Source organism: Hemiscyllium ocellatum, chromosome 16, assembly GCF_020745735.1.
Source record: "Hemiscyllium ocellatum isolate sHemOce1 chromosome 16, sHemOce1.pat.X.cur, whole genome shotgun sequence".
Classification (NCBI taxonomy): Eukaryota; Metazoa; Chordata; class Chondrichthyes; order Orectolobiformes; family Hemiscylliidae; genus Hemiscyllium; species Hemiscyllium ocellatum.
This window is the reverse complement of record NC_083416.1, coordinates 8,541,415-8,556,174: the sequence shown is the minus strand read 5'-3', so window position 1 is coordinate 8,556,174 and position 14,760 is coordinate 8,541,415. Positions and strand designations below refer to the sequence as shown.

At 44.3% G+C, this 14,760-nt stretch overlaps 1 protein-coding gene across 1 annotated transcript in view; it reads left to right on the top strand.

The window, feature by feature from the left end:
• Positions 1 to 443: 443 nt before the first annotated feature.
• LOC132823530 (uncharacterized) overlaps positions 444 to 14,760 on the top strand; it is a 55,053-nt gene continuing 40,736 nt past the window's right edge. Inside the window, exons 1-5 of the mRNA XM_060837472.1 lie at positions 444 to 546; positions 5,003 to 5,181; positions 6,168 to 6,373; positions 8,122 to 8,261; positions 9,749 to 9,933. Coding sequence (XP_060693455.1) covers positions 444 to 546; positions 5,003 to 5,181; positions 6,168 to 6,373; positions 8,122 to 8,261; positions 9,749 to 9,933 — 813 coding nt within the window. The remainder of the gene's footprint in view (positions 547 to 5,002; positions 5,182 to 6,167; positions 6,374 to 8,121; positions 8,262 to 9,748; positions 9,934 to 14,760) is intronic.

The window sequence follows — 14,760 nt, the reverse complement described above, 5'->3', positions numbered from 1 at the left end:
CTGATCTCCAAACTGGAGCTTCATTTATCAAAGAGTTCTTGCCTTTCTCGCTTTTTATAAAGGCTGGCTACACTCAAAATGAAGGAATTAAGAGCTGGCTCGAAGCCCATGCTGTTGGCTGGGAATCACCTGACTCGGTTTGCTGTTTCCATGACTGCACAGCAGGAAGTTTGCAAACTGTGCAGCAATGTTTGTGTGCTGCGTCGTCGGAGATGTTAGCTATCCCCCTGCCTGACACACAGTTTAACATTCCTGAGAGGGACACCAGTGCGCTTGTGTTTCTGAACTCAGATAAGCCATCGAACTACCTTCAGGAAGACTTCTCTTGGGAGGCTAAGCTGAGGCAGAAGCGTTAAGATGCAGTTGGTCTAGGATCCAAACCAAAGACACACCCGAAGCCTTTTGGTTGCTCGCTGTGTGTTCCTATGTAGACCAGGTGCAAGATGTCCATGCAGAAGCACCTAAGTGTCACAGACTGCCACAACCGTTCTGTAAGTGCCCTGGGATATCACTTGGCTCGAAGAGAGTTCCTGACCGGCTTTGAGGGTAAGAGTGGGAAATAGCAGACTGTTGTAATCTCAGTATTTCAGATCACCTCACTCACAGATCACAGGAAGAGAAGCCAAACCCCACTAACCAAATGCCTTTGACAGGATGCACTGAAGTTCTCCACAGCCAGTAATAAACCTCTGGAATGTGGGAATGTAGGCAAATGTGACAACCGCATAAACACAGCAAAGCTCCAAAACTGTCAGAGGATGGACGGTCAGTGAGTCAATTTTCATGATCTTGCCTGAGAGATGATTGCCTGGACTACAACATGAATATGAATAGTATGCTGTTTTACAACAACCTGAATGATTACGTGTGGCCTCAGTTAAACAATTCAGCACCCCCCAAGTCTGTGGGATATCACGTTCTGAATTAGTGTCATAGTGCTCTGGGCAAGATGGAACGTTTTTAATTCAGATTATTGGACTATTTATTGTCATTTGCAACTCTTTCTTGGATTGAGCTGAGACTTCATGTCACCCATTAATTATCCACTCTGCTATTCTTTCATGTCTCAGCCATCACTTATAGAGTCTTAGAGTCATACATCGTGGAAACAGACCCTTCAATCCAACTGGTCCATGCCAACCATTTCTTACTGATTTAGCCACGTAGTGCAGCACAGAAGGGAACAAAGAATTCTGACTGTGTCTTTGCTGCAGATACAGTCCCACCGTAGCCATGCACCATGTGGTGATGAGGTTGATGACAGAGAAAAGAAGGGCATCTTCTTGCAGCCCCAGTGCTCGAACCAAAGTTTGTCATCTACGGGAATGCTCCATTATGACACCGCAACATAGAGTCACAGAGATGTACAGCACAGAAACAGACCCTTCGGTCCAACCCGTCCATGCCGACCAGATATCCTAACCTAACCTAGTTTGCCAACACTTGGCCCATATCTCTCTAAACCTTCCTATTCATATACCCATCCAGATGCCTTTTAAATGTTATAATTGTACCAGCCTCCACCACCTCCTCTGGCAGCTCATTCCAAACATGCACCTCTGCATGAAAAAGTTGCCCCTAGGTCTCTTTTATATCCTTCCCCTTTCATCCTAAAACAATGCCCTCTAGTTCTAGATTCCTCCACCCAAGGGTCTATTCACCCTCTCCATGCCCCTATCAGGAAACCCCTCAGCATCCAGGGAAAACAACTCCAACTTATTCAGCCTCTCCCTTCAGCTCAAACCCTCCGACCCTGGCAACGTCCTCGTAAGTCTTTTCTGAATCCTTTTTGCAAATATCTTTCAGGAGAGACGTCAGCCTGAGAATATACGACGTAGGTGCAGAAGAATCGACGTTTCGGGCATAAGCCCTTTATCGGGATTGATGAAGGGCTTATGCCCGAAACGTTGATCCTCCTGCTCCTTGGATGCTGCCTGACTTGTTGTGCTTTTCCAGCGCCACTCTGATCTCCAGAATCTGCAGTCCTCACTATCTCCTAATATACACCATAGAACAATACGGCCCAGGAACAGATGCTTTGTCCCACCATGCTGTGCCAAACATGGCACCACATTAAACTAATCCCTTCTGCCTGCCCTTGGTCCATATCCCTCCAGTCCTTGTACATTCATGTGCTTATCTAAAAGCCCCTTAAACACCCCTATAGTACCTGCCTCCATCACCACCCCCTGGCAGCACGTTCCAGACTCCTACCACTCTTTTATGTAAAACATCTGCCCCTCACATCTCCGTTGAAGTTTCCCCCCTCACTTTAATTGCATGCCCCCCTAGTTTTAGATGTCTGAACTTTGGGAAAACAATTCTGACTGTCAACCTTATCTACACTTCTCATAGTTTTATAGACTTCTATCAGGTCTCCCCTCAGCCTCCACCACCCCAGAGAAAATAATCTTCATTTGTCCACCCTGTCCTTGTGGCTCATAACCTCTAACCCAAACAGCATCCTGGTAAACCTCTTTCGCACCGTCACTGAAGCCTCCACATTCTTCTTGTAATGTGGCGACCAGAATTGAACACAGTTATGCTTGCTTCACCAGCAGTAACTAAAGCAGAAATGGCTTAGAGAGACTGGAAAAGTGTGATCAGATAGACTGAAGACCTTTCTATCGCCCACATTGTAAGTTTGTGGTTATGTAGGATAGTGAAGAAGGCAATTGGTATGCTTTCCTTTATTGGTCAGAGTATTGACTACAGGAGTTGGGAGGTAATGTTGTGGCTGTACAGGACATTGGTTAGGCCACTGTTGGAATATTGCATGCAATTCTGGTCTCCTTCCTATTGGAAAGATGTTGGGAAACTTGCAAGAGTTCAGGAAAGATTTACAAGGAGCTTGCCAGGGTTGGAGGATTTGAGCTACAGGGAGAGGCTGAACAGGCTGGGGCTGTTTTCCCTGGAGCGTTGGAGGCTGAGGGCTGAGCTTATAGAGGTTTATAAAATCATGAGGGGCATGGATAGGATAAATCGACAAAGTCTTTTCCCTGGGGTGGGGGAGTCCAGAACTAGGAGGGCATAGGTTTAGGGCAAGAGAGGAAAGATATAAAAGAGACCTAAGAGGGAACGTTTTCACTCAGAGGATGGTACGTGAATGGAATGTGCTTCCAGAGGAAGTGGTGGAGGCTGGTACATTTGCAACATTTAAAAGGCATCTGGATGGGTATAAGAATAGGAAGGGTTTAGAGGGATCTGGGTTGGGTACTGGCAGGTGGGACTAGATTGGGTTGGGATATCTGGTCAGCACGGACAGGTTGGACCAAAGGGTCTGTTTCCATGCTGTACATCTCTATGACTCTATATAATCTGCCGTTAGCACAGAATTCAAAAAGTTCACCCTTGGTACACTCAGACAGGATAGCTGGTAACTTTGAATATTTGTTGTCTGCAAAAAAGATGGGGATTCTCAGCTTTCAGTAAATGTCTGCACGTGCTCATGCAATGGGACTAAACTGAGCTGTATCATGGCAAATAGTTAACTGGTTGCTGGTTAAAGCACAGCAGGTCAGGCAGCATCCAAGGAACAGGAAATTCGACGCTTCGGGCAAAAGGCCTTCATCAACAGCCCTTCCTGTTCCTTGGATGCTGCCTGACCTGCTGCGCTTTAACCAGCAACACATTTTCAGCTCTGATCTCCAGCATCTGCAGACCTCACTTTTTACTCAAATAGTTGACTGGTTTATCTATATTTCAGAATAGATTTGGTGGGAAGGCTTGGACCAGCCATTTCTAGTTTACGTCTGAGCTAAAAGAACACTGGGAGGAATTTAGCACCAACTTGTTTAGCTCTCCCATTACAGAACCCAGATGGAACTGTACACCCTAAAAGGTTTGCAGGACGAGACAACAGAAATACTGTGAAAATATCAAACAGTTTACGGCTGCTAGTAATGAAGGTCTCAGTTAGAGAGTGTTAGGGGAGGGAAATATGATCAAAAGTGGACTGTTAAAGTTCCCCTTGTGTACCAGTCACTTACCACTTCAAAAATCTGTCCAATCAACAATAGAAAAAATACAAAAAAATGTAACGGGCTGAGCAAGGGCACATTTCAATAATACAATATACAATGGAATGTTGGTCAGCCAAGCGAGATAAGCAACTTAGTGAGGTCTGAGTACAAACATTGCTATTGCCTCTCATCTTAATCTAATGAAGTCAATTTAATGTGGATCTCTGACAGGACAGGACTTTGGTTAGTGTTTACAGAGAGCCTGTTGTGTCATAACTGTTTGTTTTTGTAGTGACTGTTCCTTGCAGATTGAGCTCACAATTCGGGAATAGAGATTGGGATAGCGAAGCGATGTGGTCAGAGACAGAATAACCACTTATCAAAAGGGGAAGAAAAACAGCAATATAAAATCTTAAACAATCCATTGATCCCCACATGTTGAGAGTCTCTTCTGCACTGTCGCACATCTCCCACTATAGCACCAAGGAGATGGACTATGAGAGAAACCTGTCACTCACACTTGATGCATTATTGACATGCAGTGCAGGTATAGATTGGGTGCTTGCTGATCATCCTACCCCAATTTCCTTCATCCTCTTCAGTTTTAAGAAGTTGCTGTCCCCAACGTGTGAAATGGTGTCAACAGTTGACTCACTGATGGATCACGTGTGATCATGTATGAAGCTGCCGTCCTGGTTTGCATCACTCCCGATTTTTACCTTGATTGTACAAAAAAAACTGTCATAATGTAAATGTTTGTGCAAAATCAGGAAGCGCTTTCATTGTTTCCCCCAAAGGCTTGGGAAGCTGGGGGTCAATTGGAACTTTGAAGACTGAGATCTGTAGCATTTTTCTGGGTAGGTTGATCACATGAAATGACGTACTGATGACCAAATGGGATTGGCACACATTACATATGTGTGGACTAGGTGCAAGTTTTATTCCTGATCCTGTGTCAAACACAGGCAAAGGGACCCTGGATGTGGAGTGTATTCGTTTTGTTCGGGTTGTTTAATGAGCACTTTCTCTTTGCTGTTCAGATGGCGTTATTAAATGGTGGGATTTGGAGACGGGACAGCTGACGTTTTCAGTCTTTGAGCATGCCGGTATGATCACCCAGTTCCTGTACTGGGCAGAACCTAAACTTCTTTTCTCAGCATCAAACGATGGGACCATTGTGGTGTGGACTGTCGGGGCGACAGTCTTTGACCGGATTAAGGTAAGAGCTCCCACCTGGGGTCTCCAACCCCACCTTCAATCTTTGAACTGGGAACTGGATTTTGCATTTCCAGAAGTAAACTATTGTGAAATGCGACCACAGTTAAAAACACGGAAGTTAAAAACGCCGAGTATGATTGAGACTGGTCACTGCTTTAAAGTAAGAAAAGTAGCAGTCCATTTGTACATGGGCAAGTCCATTATGCAGCATTGTGGTATTTCTGAACAATCTACTTGCATGCAACTGGTTGGGGACTAAGTAATGACCAGGCCATCAGGGAGAGCTCTACTGTGCAACTTCAGAAGAAACATGAGATCTTTCACACCCACTTGTGGGCTCAAATAGCCCCATTCAGTAGCTCCTCTGACACACTGTATTTCCAGCAATGTTACACACCCCTGACACTGCACAGGAGTTCCAGCCTGGGTTAGATGTTTAAATATCAGGAATAGGGCTCGAATCTACTACCCCCTGCTTCAAGTGAGTTACTGAAGTTATCTGCAGGACGTAGAATTAAAATAATCTGGGAGGTGCATATGTATACTGACTTAGATTCATGGAGATGGACAACTTGGAATCAGACCCTTCATCCAACCCATCCATGTCGACCACATATCCCAACCTAACCTGTTCCCATTTGCCAGCACTTGGCCCATATCCCTCCAAACCCTTCCTATTCATATTCCCGTCCAGGTGCCTTTAAAATGTTGTAATTGTACCAGCCTCCACCACTTCCTCTGGCAGCTCATCCCGTACACATACCACCCTCTGTGTGAAATTAAAGCAGAAAGAGATCATTTTCATTTTTTAAAAAATAAGATCTTCCCCGTTCCCTGGCTGTCCCTCCCCTTACAATCAACGAAGCACCTTCCAAGTGCAGTCACTGTCACTGCGTTGCAAAACAATCTATGTTGCACAGTGAGATCCCACAAACAGCGCGCAACGTTTACATATCTGCTTCAGTTCATTTTGACTTTCTCTTCCAGTGCAATGCCTCGGTATTCTGCATGGCCATCAATCACCGGAGGCACCAACTCATCTGCGGATTCAAAAAACAGCTCAGGGTCTTTGCCTTGGATGTCAAGAAGGAGTCCGGTCACGTGTTAGAGCTGGAGACGAGCTTCACCAATCACAGGCACAAAGACATTGTGTCAGCTGTGGTCTGCATCGATACCCGGATTTACTCTGCTGGGTGAGTGCCCTTAAATCAAGAAGGGATGAATGAGATCGAGTCCTTTGGTGTGTCTGATACCCATCACTTTATTTAAGTCATGCTGGAGCAACAATGTACAGATGTGGTCCGAGGCTCGGCATGATATTAATACCAGCCTCCCTCCTCACAGTGAGACCTGGGCTTACTAAGCCGAGGAACTGGAAGTCCAGTTCAACAAGCTCCAAGGACACCCAAAGTGTATTTGAGTAGAATAGAATAACCTTTATTGTCACAGGTACTCAATGAGTACAGTGAAAAGTTTAAACGTCATCAGGTTCATAGCTCCTTGAAAGTGGAGTCGCAGGTAGATAGGATAGTGAAGAAGGCATTTGGTATGCTTTCCTTTATTGGTCAGAGTATTGAGTACAGGAGTTGGGAGGTCATGTTGTGGCTGTACAGGACATTGGTTAGGCCACTGTTGGAATATTGTGTGCAATTCTAGTTTCCTTCTTATTGGAAAGATGTTGTGAAACTTGAAAGGTTTCAGAAAAGATTTACAAGGATGTTCCCAGGTTGGAGGATTTGAGCAATAGGGAGAGGCTGAACAGGCTGGGGCTGTTTTCCCTGGAGCATCGGAGGCTGAGGGGTGACCTTATAGAGGTTTATAAAATCGTGAGGGGTATAAATAGACAAAATCTTATCCCTGGGTTGGGGGAGTCCAGAACTAGACGGCATAGGTTTAGGGTGAGAGGGGAAAGATATAAAAGAGACCTAAGGGGCAACTCTTTCACACAGAGGGTGGTACATCTATGGAATGAGTTGCCAGAGGAAGTGGTGGCGGCTAGTACAATTGCAACATTTAAGAGGCATTAGGATGGGTGTATGAATGGGAAGTGTTTGGAGGGATATGAGTTGGGTGTTGGCAGGTGGGACTAGATTGGGTTGGGATACCTGGTCGGCATGGAAGGGCTGGACTGAAGGTTCTGCTTTGGTGTTGTACATCTCTATGACTCTATGACTCTAGAATTGCACTGCTAACTTGGATGTAAAAGTGGCCCAGGCCCAGTTTCTTTTGTTACACTGCATAGTATGATCAGGGCTACAGTGATCTCTTGGACCAGTTTCGGTTAATTTGATTTGAATAATGAATATCCGTTCATTTGCGCTAGTATGATGTCCAGTCGTCAGCTCCCAAAACCAGTTTATTATTTTAGGAACAGTTCACAGGCAAAGGGAGTTAATAGTAACCAAATGTTTAACAACCCTGGGACATTTAATCTGAAATAACCTCAATTTAAATCATATCTTTTCACTCGAGTGATGTGTTTGAAGTGTTGGAAATATTGAAAGGACTGAACACCAGAGAAACAAATTCCATTGGGCAGTGAAGAGGAGGAGAGCATAATCTTAAATTTATAGCTTGGCTTTTCAGGATTGATATCACATTGTACAAAGGCCCCTTGAAATCTGGCACTCCCATCCCTCAATGCTACCATTCAGATCGAGCTTTCAGAACTGAAATAAATAGATTTTCTTTCTGTGAATATATAGAGTGATTCAGAGAAAAGGAAGATAAAAAAAGAAGTGCAGATCACCTGATCTGTCTGAACAACCTCCTCCTGTCCCTGTGCTCTACCACCTCTCCCAAAGTGAAGATAAACTAATGGAATGGGACTGGGGCACAGACACTCAGTCAGTCATTGGATGGCTGGAGCAGTCATCTCAAAGAAAGCGTCTAATTTTCTTCCGTGGGCTGACAAATATTTCCACTGCTCTGGTTTGACTAGGTATGACAAGAAATTCATCGTGTACAACACCAGCTCATACCCAAACAGCAGAAGCCTGCAGGTCGTGCACTGCAACCCCAATGCTCACGATGCGGGTATCACAAGCTTGATGGTGATTCAAGAACACGAGAGCACAAGGTATTTCCACGAGGACTCTTACCAGTTGTTACAGATGCACCATAGAAAGCATCCTACCTGGATGCATCGCAGTGTGGTTTGGCAACTGCTTCTCCCAACAGCTCAAGAAACTACGGGGAGTCATGAACACAGCCAGTTCCACCACGCAAACCATCCATTAGCTCCATCAGTACTTCTCACTGCCTCAGGAAAGCTACCAACATGACCAAAGACCCTCCCACCCCTCGTTGTACTTTCTACACCCTGTACCATCAGGCAGAATTTATAAAAGTTTGATTGCATGCGCAATCAGATTCAACAACAGCTTCTTCCTCGTGTCATCAGACTTTTGAACAGACGTGTCAAATGTTAAGGAGCCAATAGGGACTGCAGATACTGACAGTCAGAGTCTATACATGTGAAATATTAATGTTGACCCCTCTCTCTCGCTCTGCACCTTCTCTGTGGCTGTAACACTGCACTTTGTTCTGCTACCCTGATATACTTTTTTTTGGAACGGTCTGCCTGTATAGCACATAAAACAACACTTTTCATTGTTTCTTGGTACGTGACAACAATAAATCAATCAATTAATCAAGATAAGTGCAGCAGCGAGGCCTCACTAACCAGTTTGGCAGAGGATTACTTCTGCTTGTGGATGGAGGAAGGAGGACGACTGTGCAAGTTTATAGGCTCCTTGAAAGTGGAGTCGCAGGTAGATAGGATAGTGAAGGAGGCGTTTGGTATGCTTTCCTTTATTGGTCAGAGTATTGAGTACAGGAGTTGGGGGGTCATGTTGCGGCTGTACGGGACATTGGTTAGGCCACTGTTGGAATATTGTGTGCAATTCTGGTCTCCTTCTGACCAGAAAGATGTTGTGAAACTTGAAAGGGTTCAGAAAAGATTTACAAGGATGTTGCCAGAGATGGAGGATTTGAGCTACAGGGAGAGGCTGAATAGGCTGGGGCTGTTTTCCCTGGAGCATCGGAGGCTGAGGGGTGACCTTACAGGGGTTTTCAAAATTGTGGGGGGGGCATGGATAGGGTAAGTAGACAAAGTCTTTTCCCTGGGGTTGGGGAGTCCAGAACTAGAGGGCATAGGTTTAAGGTGAGAGAGGAAAGATATAGAAGAGACCTAAGAGGCAATGTTTTCACACAGAGGGTAGGTAATGTATGGAATGAGCTGCCAGAGGAAGTGTTGGGGGCTGGTACAATGACAACATATAAAAGGCATTTGGATGGGTATGTGAATAGGAAGGGTTTGGAGGGATATGAGCCAGGTGCTGGAAGGTGGGACTACATTGGGTTGGGATATCTAGTCGGCATGGACGGGTTGGACCGAAGGGTCTGCTTCCATACTGTACATCTCCAGGCCTCTATGATGGAGGTGAGGGTGTGCGTTAGATGATGAGTATGCAAAAAAGGAGGGAGTTACTTGGACTGACCTGACAGTGTTTGCCACCAAGACAAGCATTCAAGTTTTAATGTACTGTCACTCTTCACCCAATGCAGGTTGATGACTGGTTCCTTCGACAAAAGTGTGAGGGTTTGGTCTCAGGATGGACAGCTGATCATAAAGCTCCCTCACTTCCCCCAGTTTATAAGCAGCCTCTGCTTTGTGGCCTGTGTGAACTCTGTGTGGATCTGCAGCGGCCTTCCATCCCCTTCCATTTTCGACCCAAGCTCTGGAGAGATTGTGAGTGCACCTGTTCTTTCTCTCCTGGAGAGAAAAAAAAACTTGTGATTCACAAATAATTTCTGACTGACGGGTCAGCCACAGATGATTTTGGTGACCAACTATCTTTCATTCTGCCTTCTCTATCGGAGCAGTTTCTCACTAGATTATCACGGCCCATTCAGTACCTCTCTCAAGTGGCCTAGGGTTTTTTTATTTGTTCACGGGATATGGATGTCACTGGCTAGGCCAACATTTATTGCCCAGAGGACAGTTAAGAGTCAGCCATTTTGCTGTGGGTCTGGAGTCACATGTAGGCCAGACCAGGTAAGGATGGCACTAAAGGCCATTACTGAACCAGATGGGCTTTTCCCAACAATCAGTAATAGATTCATGGTCATCTTTAGACTCTTAGTTTCCAGATTTTAGTTGAATTCGAATTCCGTCATTGGCTGCGACAGGATTCAAACCCAGATCTCCAGAATATTATCGAAATCATTAGATTCACAGTCCAGTGATAATACAACTAGGCCATCGCCTTCCCTTCAATCTGCAGCAAAGCTGGGGAGATGCTCAACTGTAGTAATACCATAGCCCACCTTCTGATATCCACATACCAGAAGAAAAAATGAGTTTGCATTTATGTAGGTCCTAATCACATCTGACGAAGCCAGTTCACTTTTTCTTCCATGTTGTTATGTAATAAAACACAGCAGGAGAAAGTGAGGCCTGCAGATGCCAGAGATCAGAGCTGAAAAATGCGTTGCTGGAAAAGCGCAGTAGGCCAGGCAGTATCCAAAGAGCAGGAGAATCAACGTTTCGGGCATGAGCCCCTTCTTCAGGAATAAAACACAGCAGCCAATGTGGTCAGATCAAGGTCACAGAAAGCCATGTGTTTTCAGTGATGTTGACTGATCGCTGAACTTGGACACTGTGGGACTGTTTTGAAGAAGGGTCACTCAACCCAAAAAGTTCACTCTGATTTCCCTCTCCATGGATGGTGCCAGACCTGCTGAGCTTTTCCAGCAATTTCTGTTTTTGTGGCATTTCAATAGAGTTGCCAAACCTTCAGGATTATCCACAGATTTAAGATTAATCTCTCCTGTGAGTTGCAAGGTGGAAAACGTACAGAGAGCATTTAAAAAATATATATAAGTTACACACAAAGGTATGAATTAGGAGCAGAAAGAGGTCTCTTTGTCCTTTGAGCCTAATCTGTCATTCAATTTGGTTGCTGCTGATACATTAGTGTTCTGAATTCCACATAACACTGGATTCCCATCTCCCTCCATCAGTGGGACTAGCTTCACCACCTTCTCCCAATGTTGTACATTGCCTGAACTTCTGTTCATCCATGTCCTCGAAGGCCATAGTGTCCCCTAGCTCTGGACTCAACCACAAGAGGAAATATTACTTCCACGTCCATTTTGTCTGGACCATTCACGATCACACTTCAATCAAATGACCGCTCGCTCTTCTAACCTCCAGTGAAAGCAGCCCCAGCCTGTCCAACCTATCTTCACGAGATCCCATAAGCGATATCAACCTTCTCTGAGTTGTATCCTGAGATGCATTTATACCCTTTCTTAAATAAATAGACCAAAACTGCACCGAGTGTTTGAGATACGGTCTCACCACATAACCTAATGGACCACAACATCTAGAGTTTGTATGTTCAATTCCTCTTATAGTAAAGGATAGCAAGCTATTCATCATCTTAACGATGCTGTACCTGTATACTAGCATTTTGTATATGTGTAGTATACAAACACCTTGGAACTCTGCTGTGGTCCTCACTGGAGTGATATTCTACTTTTTATTCAATTAGCCAAAGTGAACAATTTCACTTTTTCCCATATTATACTCCATCTGCCGGATTTGTGCCCACTCACCTGACCTATTTTTATCCATCTGCATCCGTGTTATGTCATCCTCCCAATACATTTTCTTGGCCATCGTTAAATCACCAGCAAACTTAGCTGCCAAGTCTTTGAAACCCTCATCCAAGTCATTGATATAAAGAGGTGGTCAGGGACCTACACAGGCCTCTCTAGGACCTTAAATAAAGACAATGCACTTCAGATGCTGGCAATGTGAAATAAAAGCAGAGATTGCTGGAGAAACTCTGCAGGTCTGGTATTATATGGGAAGAGAAGAAAAGTTAGCGGTTTTGAGTCTGGTATGCCTCTTCTTCAGAACTGGCTCCGACTGTCCAATGGCGAGTGGCTAGGAGATGTTGAACATGACTGTTCCCATGTACCTATGCTCTTAGCATACTGGAAAAGAATCCAGTAAACAATTGCTGTGTTAGCCTTACATCCAGAGGACTGGAATATAAGGACACGAACATTATGCTGCAGGTATATAAGACTTTGGTCAGACCCCTATTGGAGATTTAAGCAGATCAAGGCACAACACCTTAGGAAGGACAGACTGACCTTGGAGGGATTACAATGTAGATTTACAGGAATGGTACCTGAACGTTTGGGATTGAGTTATGAGGAAGGATTATGCAAATTTGACCTGTTTTCTCGAGAATTTAGAAGCTTAAAGGGTGATCTCATCAGAGTCTTCAAGACATTGATGAGAAAAGACCGCGTAGATAAAGATAAACTATTTTCATTGGTTATGGATTCTAGGTCAAAGTGCCATAGTTTGAGAATTAGGCCCATTCTGTTCAGAGGAGCTGTTAGGAAGCACTTCTACGCACAAATAGTGTGGGATGTTGGTAACTTTCTTACACAAATGGCAATGGGTGCAGGATCAGTTATTTATTTTACAGATAATTTTTTTTATTATGAAGCAAAGATCTTAAGGGATATAGGCCAAAGGCAAATATGTGGAGTTGAGCCACAGATCAACCATAATCTCATTGAATGGTGGTCCACACTCAAGGGGCTGAATGGCCTACTGCTGTTCCTATATTCCTATTGTAAATGGTAGTAGTCATGGGTTTGAAAGGTGTTGTCTGAAGAGAATGTATATAATTCTGTCCCTCTGTTGTCTGAAGGATACTATTAAATTAGAGAGGACTCAGAAAAGATTTACTAAGATGCTGCCGACAATGGAGGGTTTAAGTAAGAAAAATAGGCTGGGACATTTTTCACTGGAGCGTCGTCGGTTGAGGGGTGACCTCATAGATTTGAAGGTGCCAGTGTTGGACTGCGGTGAACAAAATTAAAAATCACACAACACCAGGTTATAGTCCAACAGGTTTATTTGGAAGCACTAGCTTTCAGAGCGCTGCTCCTTCATCAGGTAGCTGTGGAGTATAAGATTATAAGACACAGAATTTACAGCAAAAGTTTACAATGTGATGTAACTAGGAGAAAGTGAGGACTGCAGATGCTGGAGATATGAGCTGAAAATGTGTTGCTGGAAAAGTGCAGCAGGTCAGGCAGCATCCAAGGAGCAGGAGAATCGACGTTTCGGGCATAAGCCCTTCTTCAGGAATGTGATGTAACTGAAATGTTATATTAAGAACTGAAGAACTGTTCTTAAGAACTGAAACCAACATGGTCAGTCCAAAAGATGAGAGACTTAACAAGCAATCCAGGTCACTTTCAATATATCATTTCAGTTACATCACACTGTAAACATTTGCTATAAATTCTGTGTCTTATAATCTTATACTCCATAATACCTGATGAAGGTGCAGTGCTCCGAAAGCTAGTGCTTCCAAATAAACCTGTTGGACTATAACCTGGTGTTTTGTGATTTTTCACTTTGACCTAACAGAGGTTTATAAAATCATGAGGGTCAGAGACAAAATGAACAGCAAAGTCCTTTTTTTGGAGTGGTGGTGTTCAAAACTCAGGGGCATATTTTCAAGGTGAGAGGAGAAAGATTCAAAAAGGACAAGAGGAGCAATTATTTTACACAGAGATTGGATCGTGTTTGGAAGGAGCAGCCAGAGGACGTGGTGGGTGCGGGTACAGTTGCAACATTTAAAAGACATTTGGATAAGGTCATGATTGGGAAAGGTTTGGAGGGATCTGGGCCAAGCGCAGACAGGTGGGTCTAGTTTGGGATGATGGTCAGTGTGGTCAAGTTGGACTGAAGGGTCTGTTTCCATGCTGTATGATTCTATGACTCTCAAGCTTTGTGTATTTCTACGGTGCATCATGTAGTTGGTACATAGTGCTGTTATTGAGCATCGGTGGTTGAGGTCTGAATGTTTGTGGATGTATTTGACCATTCCTTCAGTGTTGCTGGGTCAAAATCTTCCTCCCAAATGGCATTATGGGTCTAACTACACCAGATGTACTGCAGCAATGTAAGAAGTCAGCTCCGAACCAGGTGGGGACTAGTTGATTAAAAAAATTTATTTCCACGTTGAGTCATACAGCATGGAAACAAACCCTTCAGTCCAACCTGTCCAAGCCGATCACATACCATGAGTTTTATGGCACAATGGTAGTGTCACTTCCTCTAGTGCTGGAAAGGATTGAATGACGTTCCATCTGGCCCAGAGATGTGTCACACCGAACAGTTTGATTGAAAGTACCGACTCTCAATCAATGAAGCTGTGCCGTGGTTGTGTTCAGGGGTACAGTTTATAACGGGTAAAAAATGAGGTCTGCAGATGCTGGAGATCACAGTTGAAAATGTGTTGCTGGTTAAAGCACAGCAGGTCAGGCAGCATCCAAGGAATAGGAAATTCGACGTTTCGGGCATAAGCCCTTCCTGATGAAGGGCTTATGCCCGAAACGTCGAATTTCCTATTTCTTGGATGCTGCCTGACCTGCTGTGCTTTAACCAGCAACACATTTTCTACAGTTTATAACGCTTCAGCCTGGAAATAAATGTAAGACCAAGTAAAGATTGACTTCAGTATTGTCCTTTCAC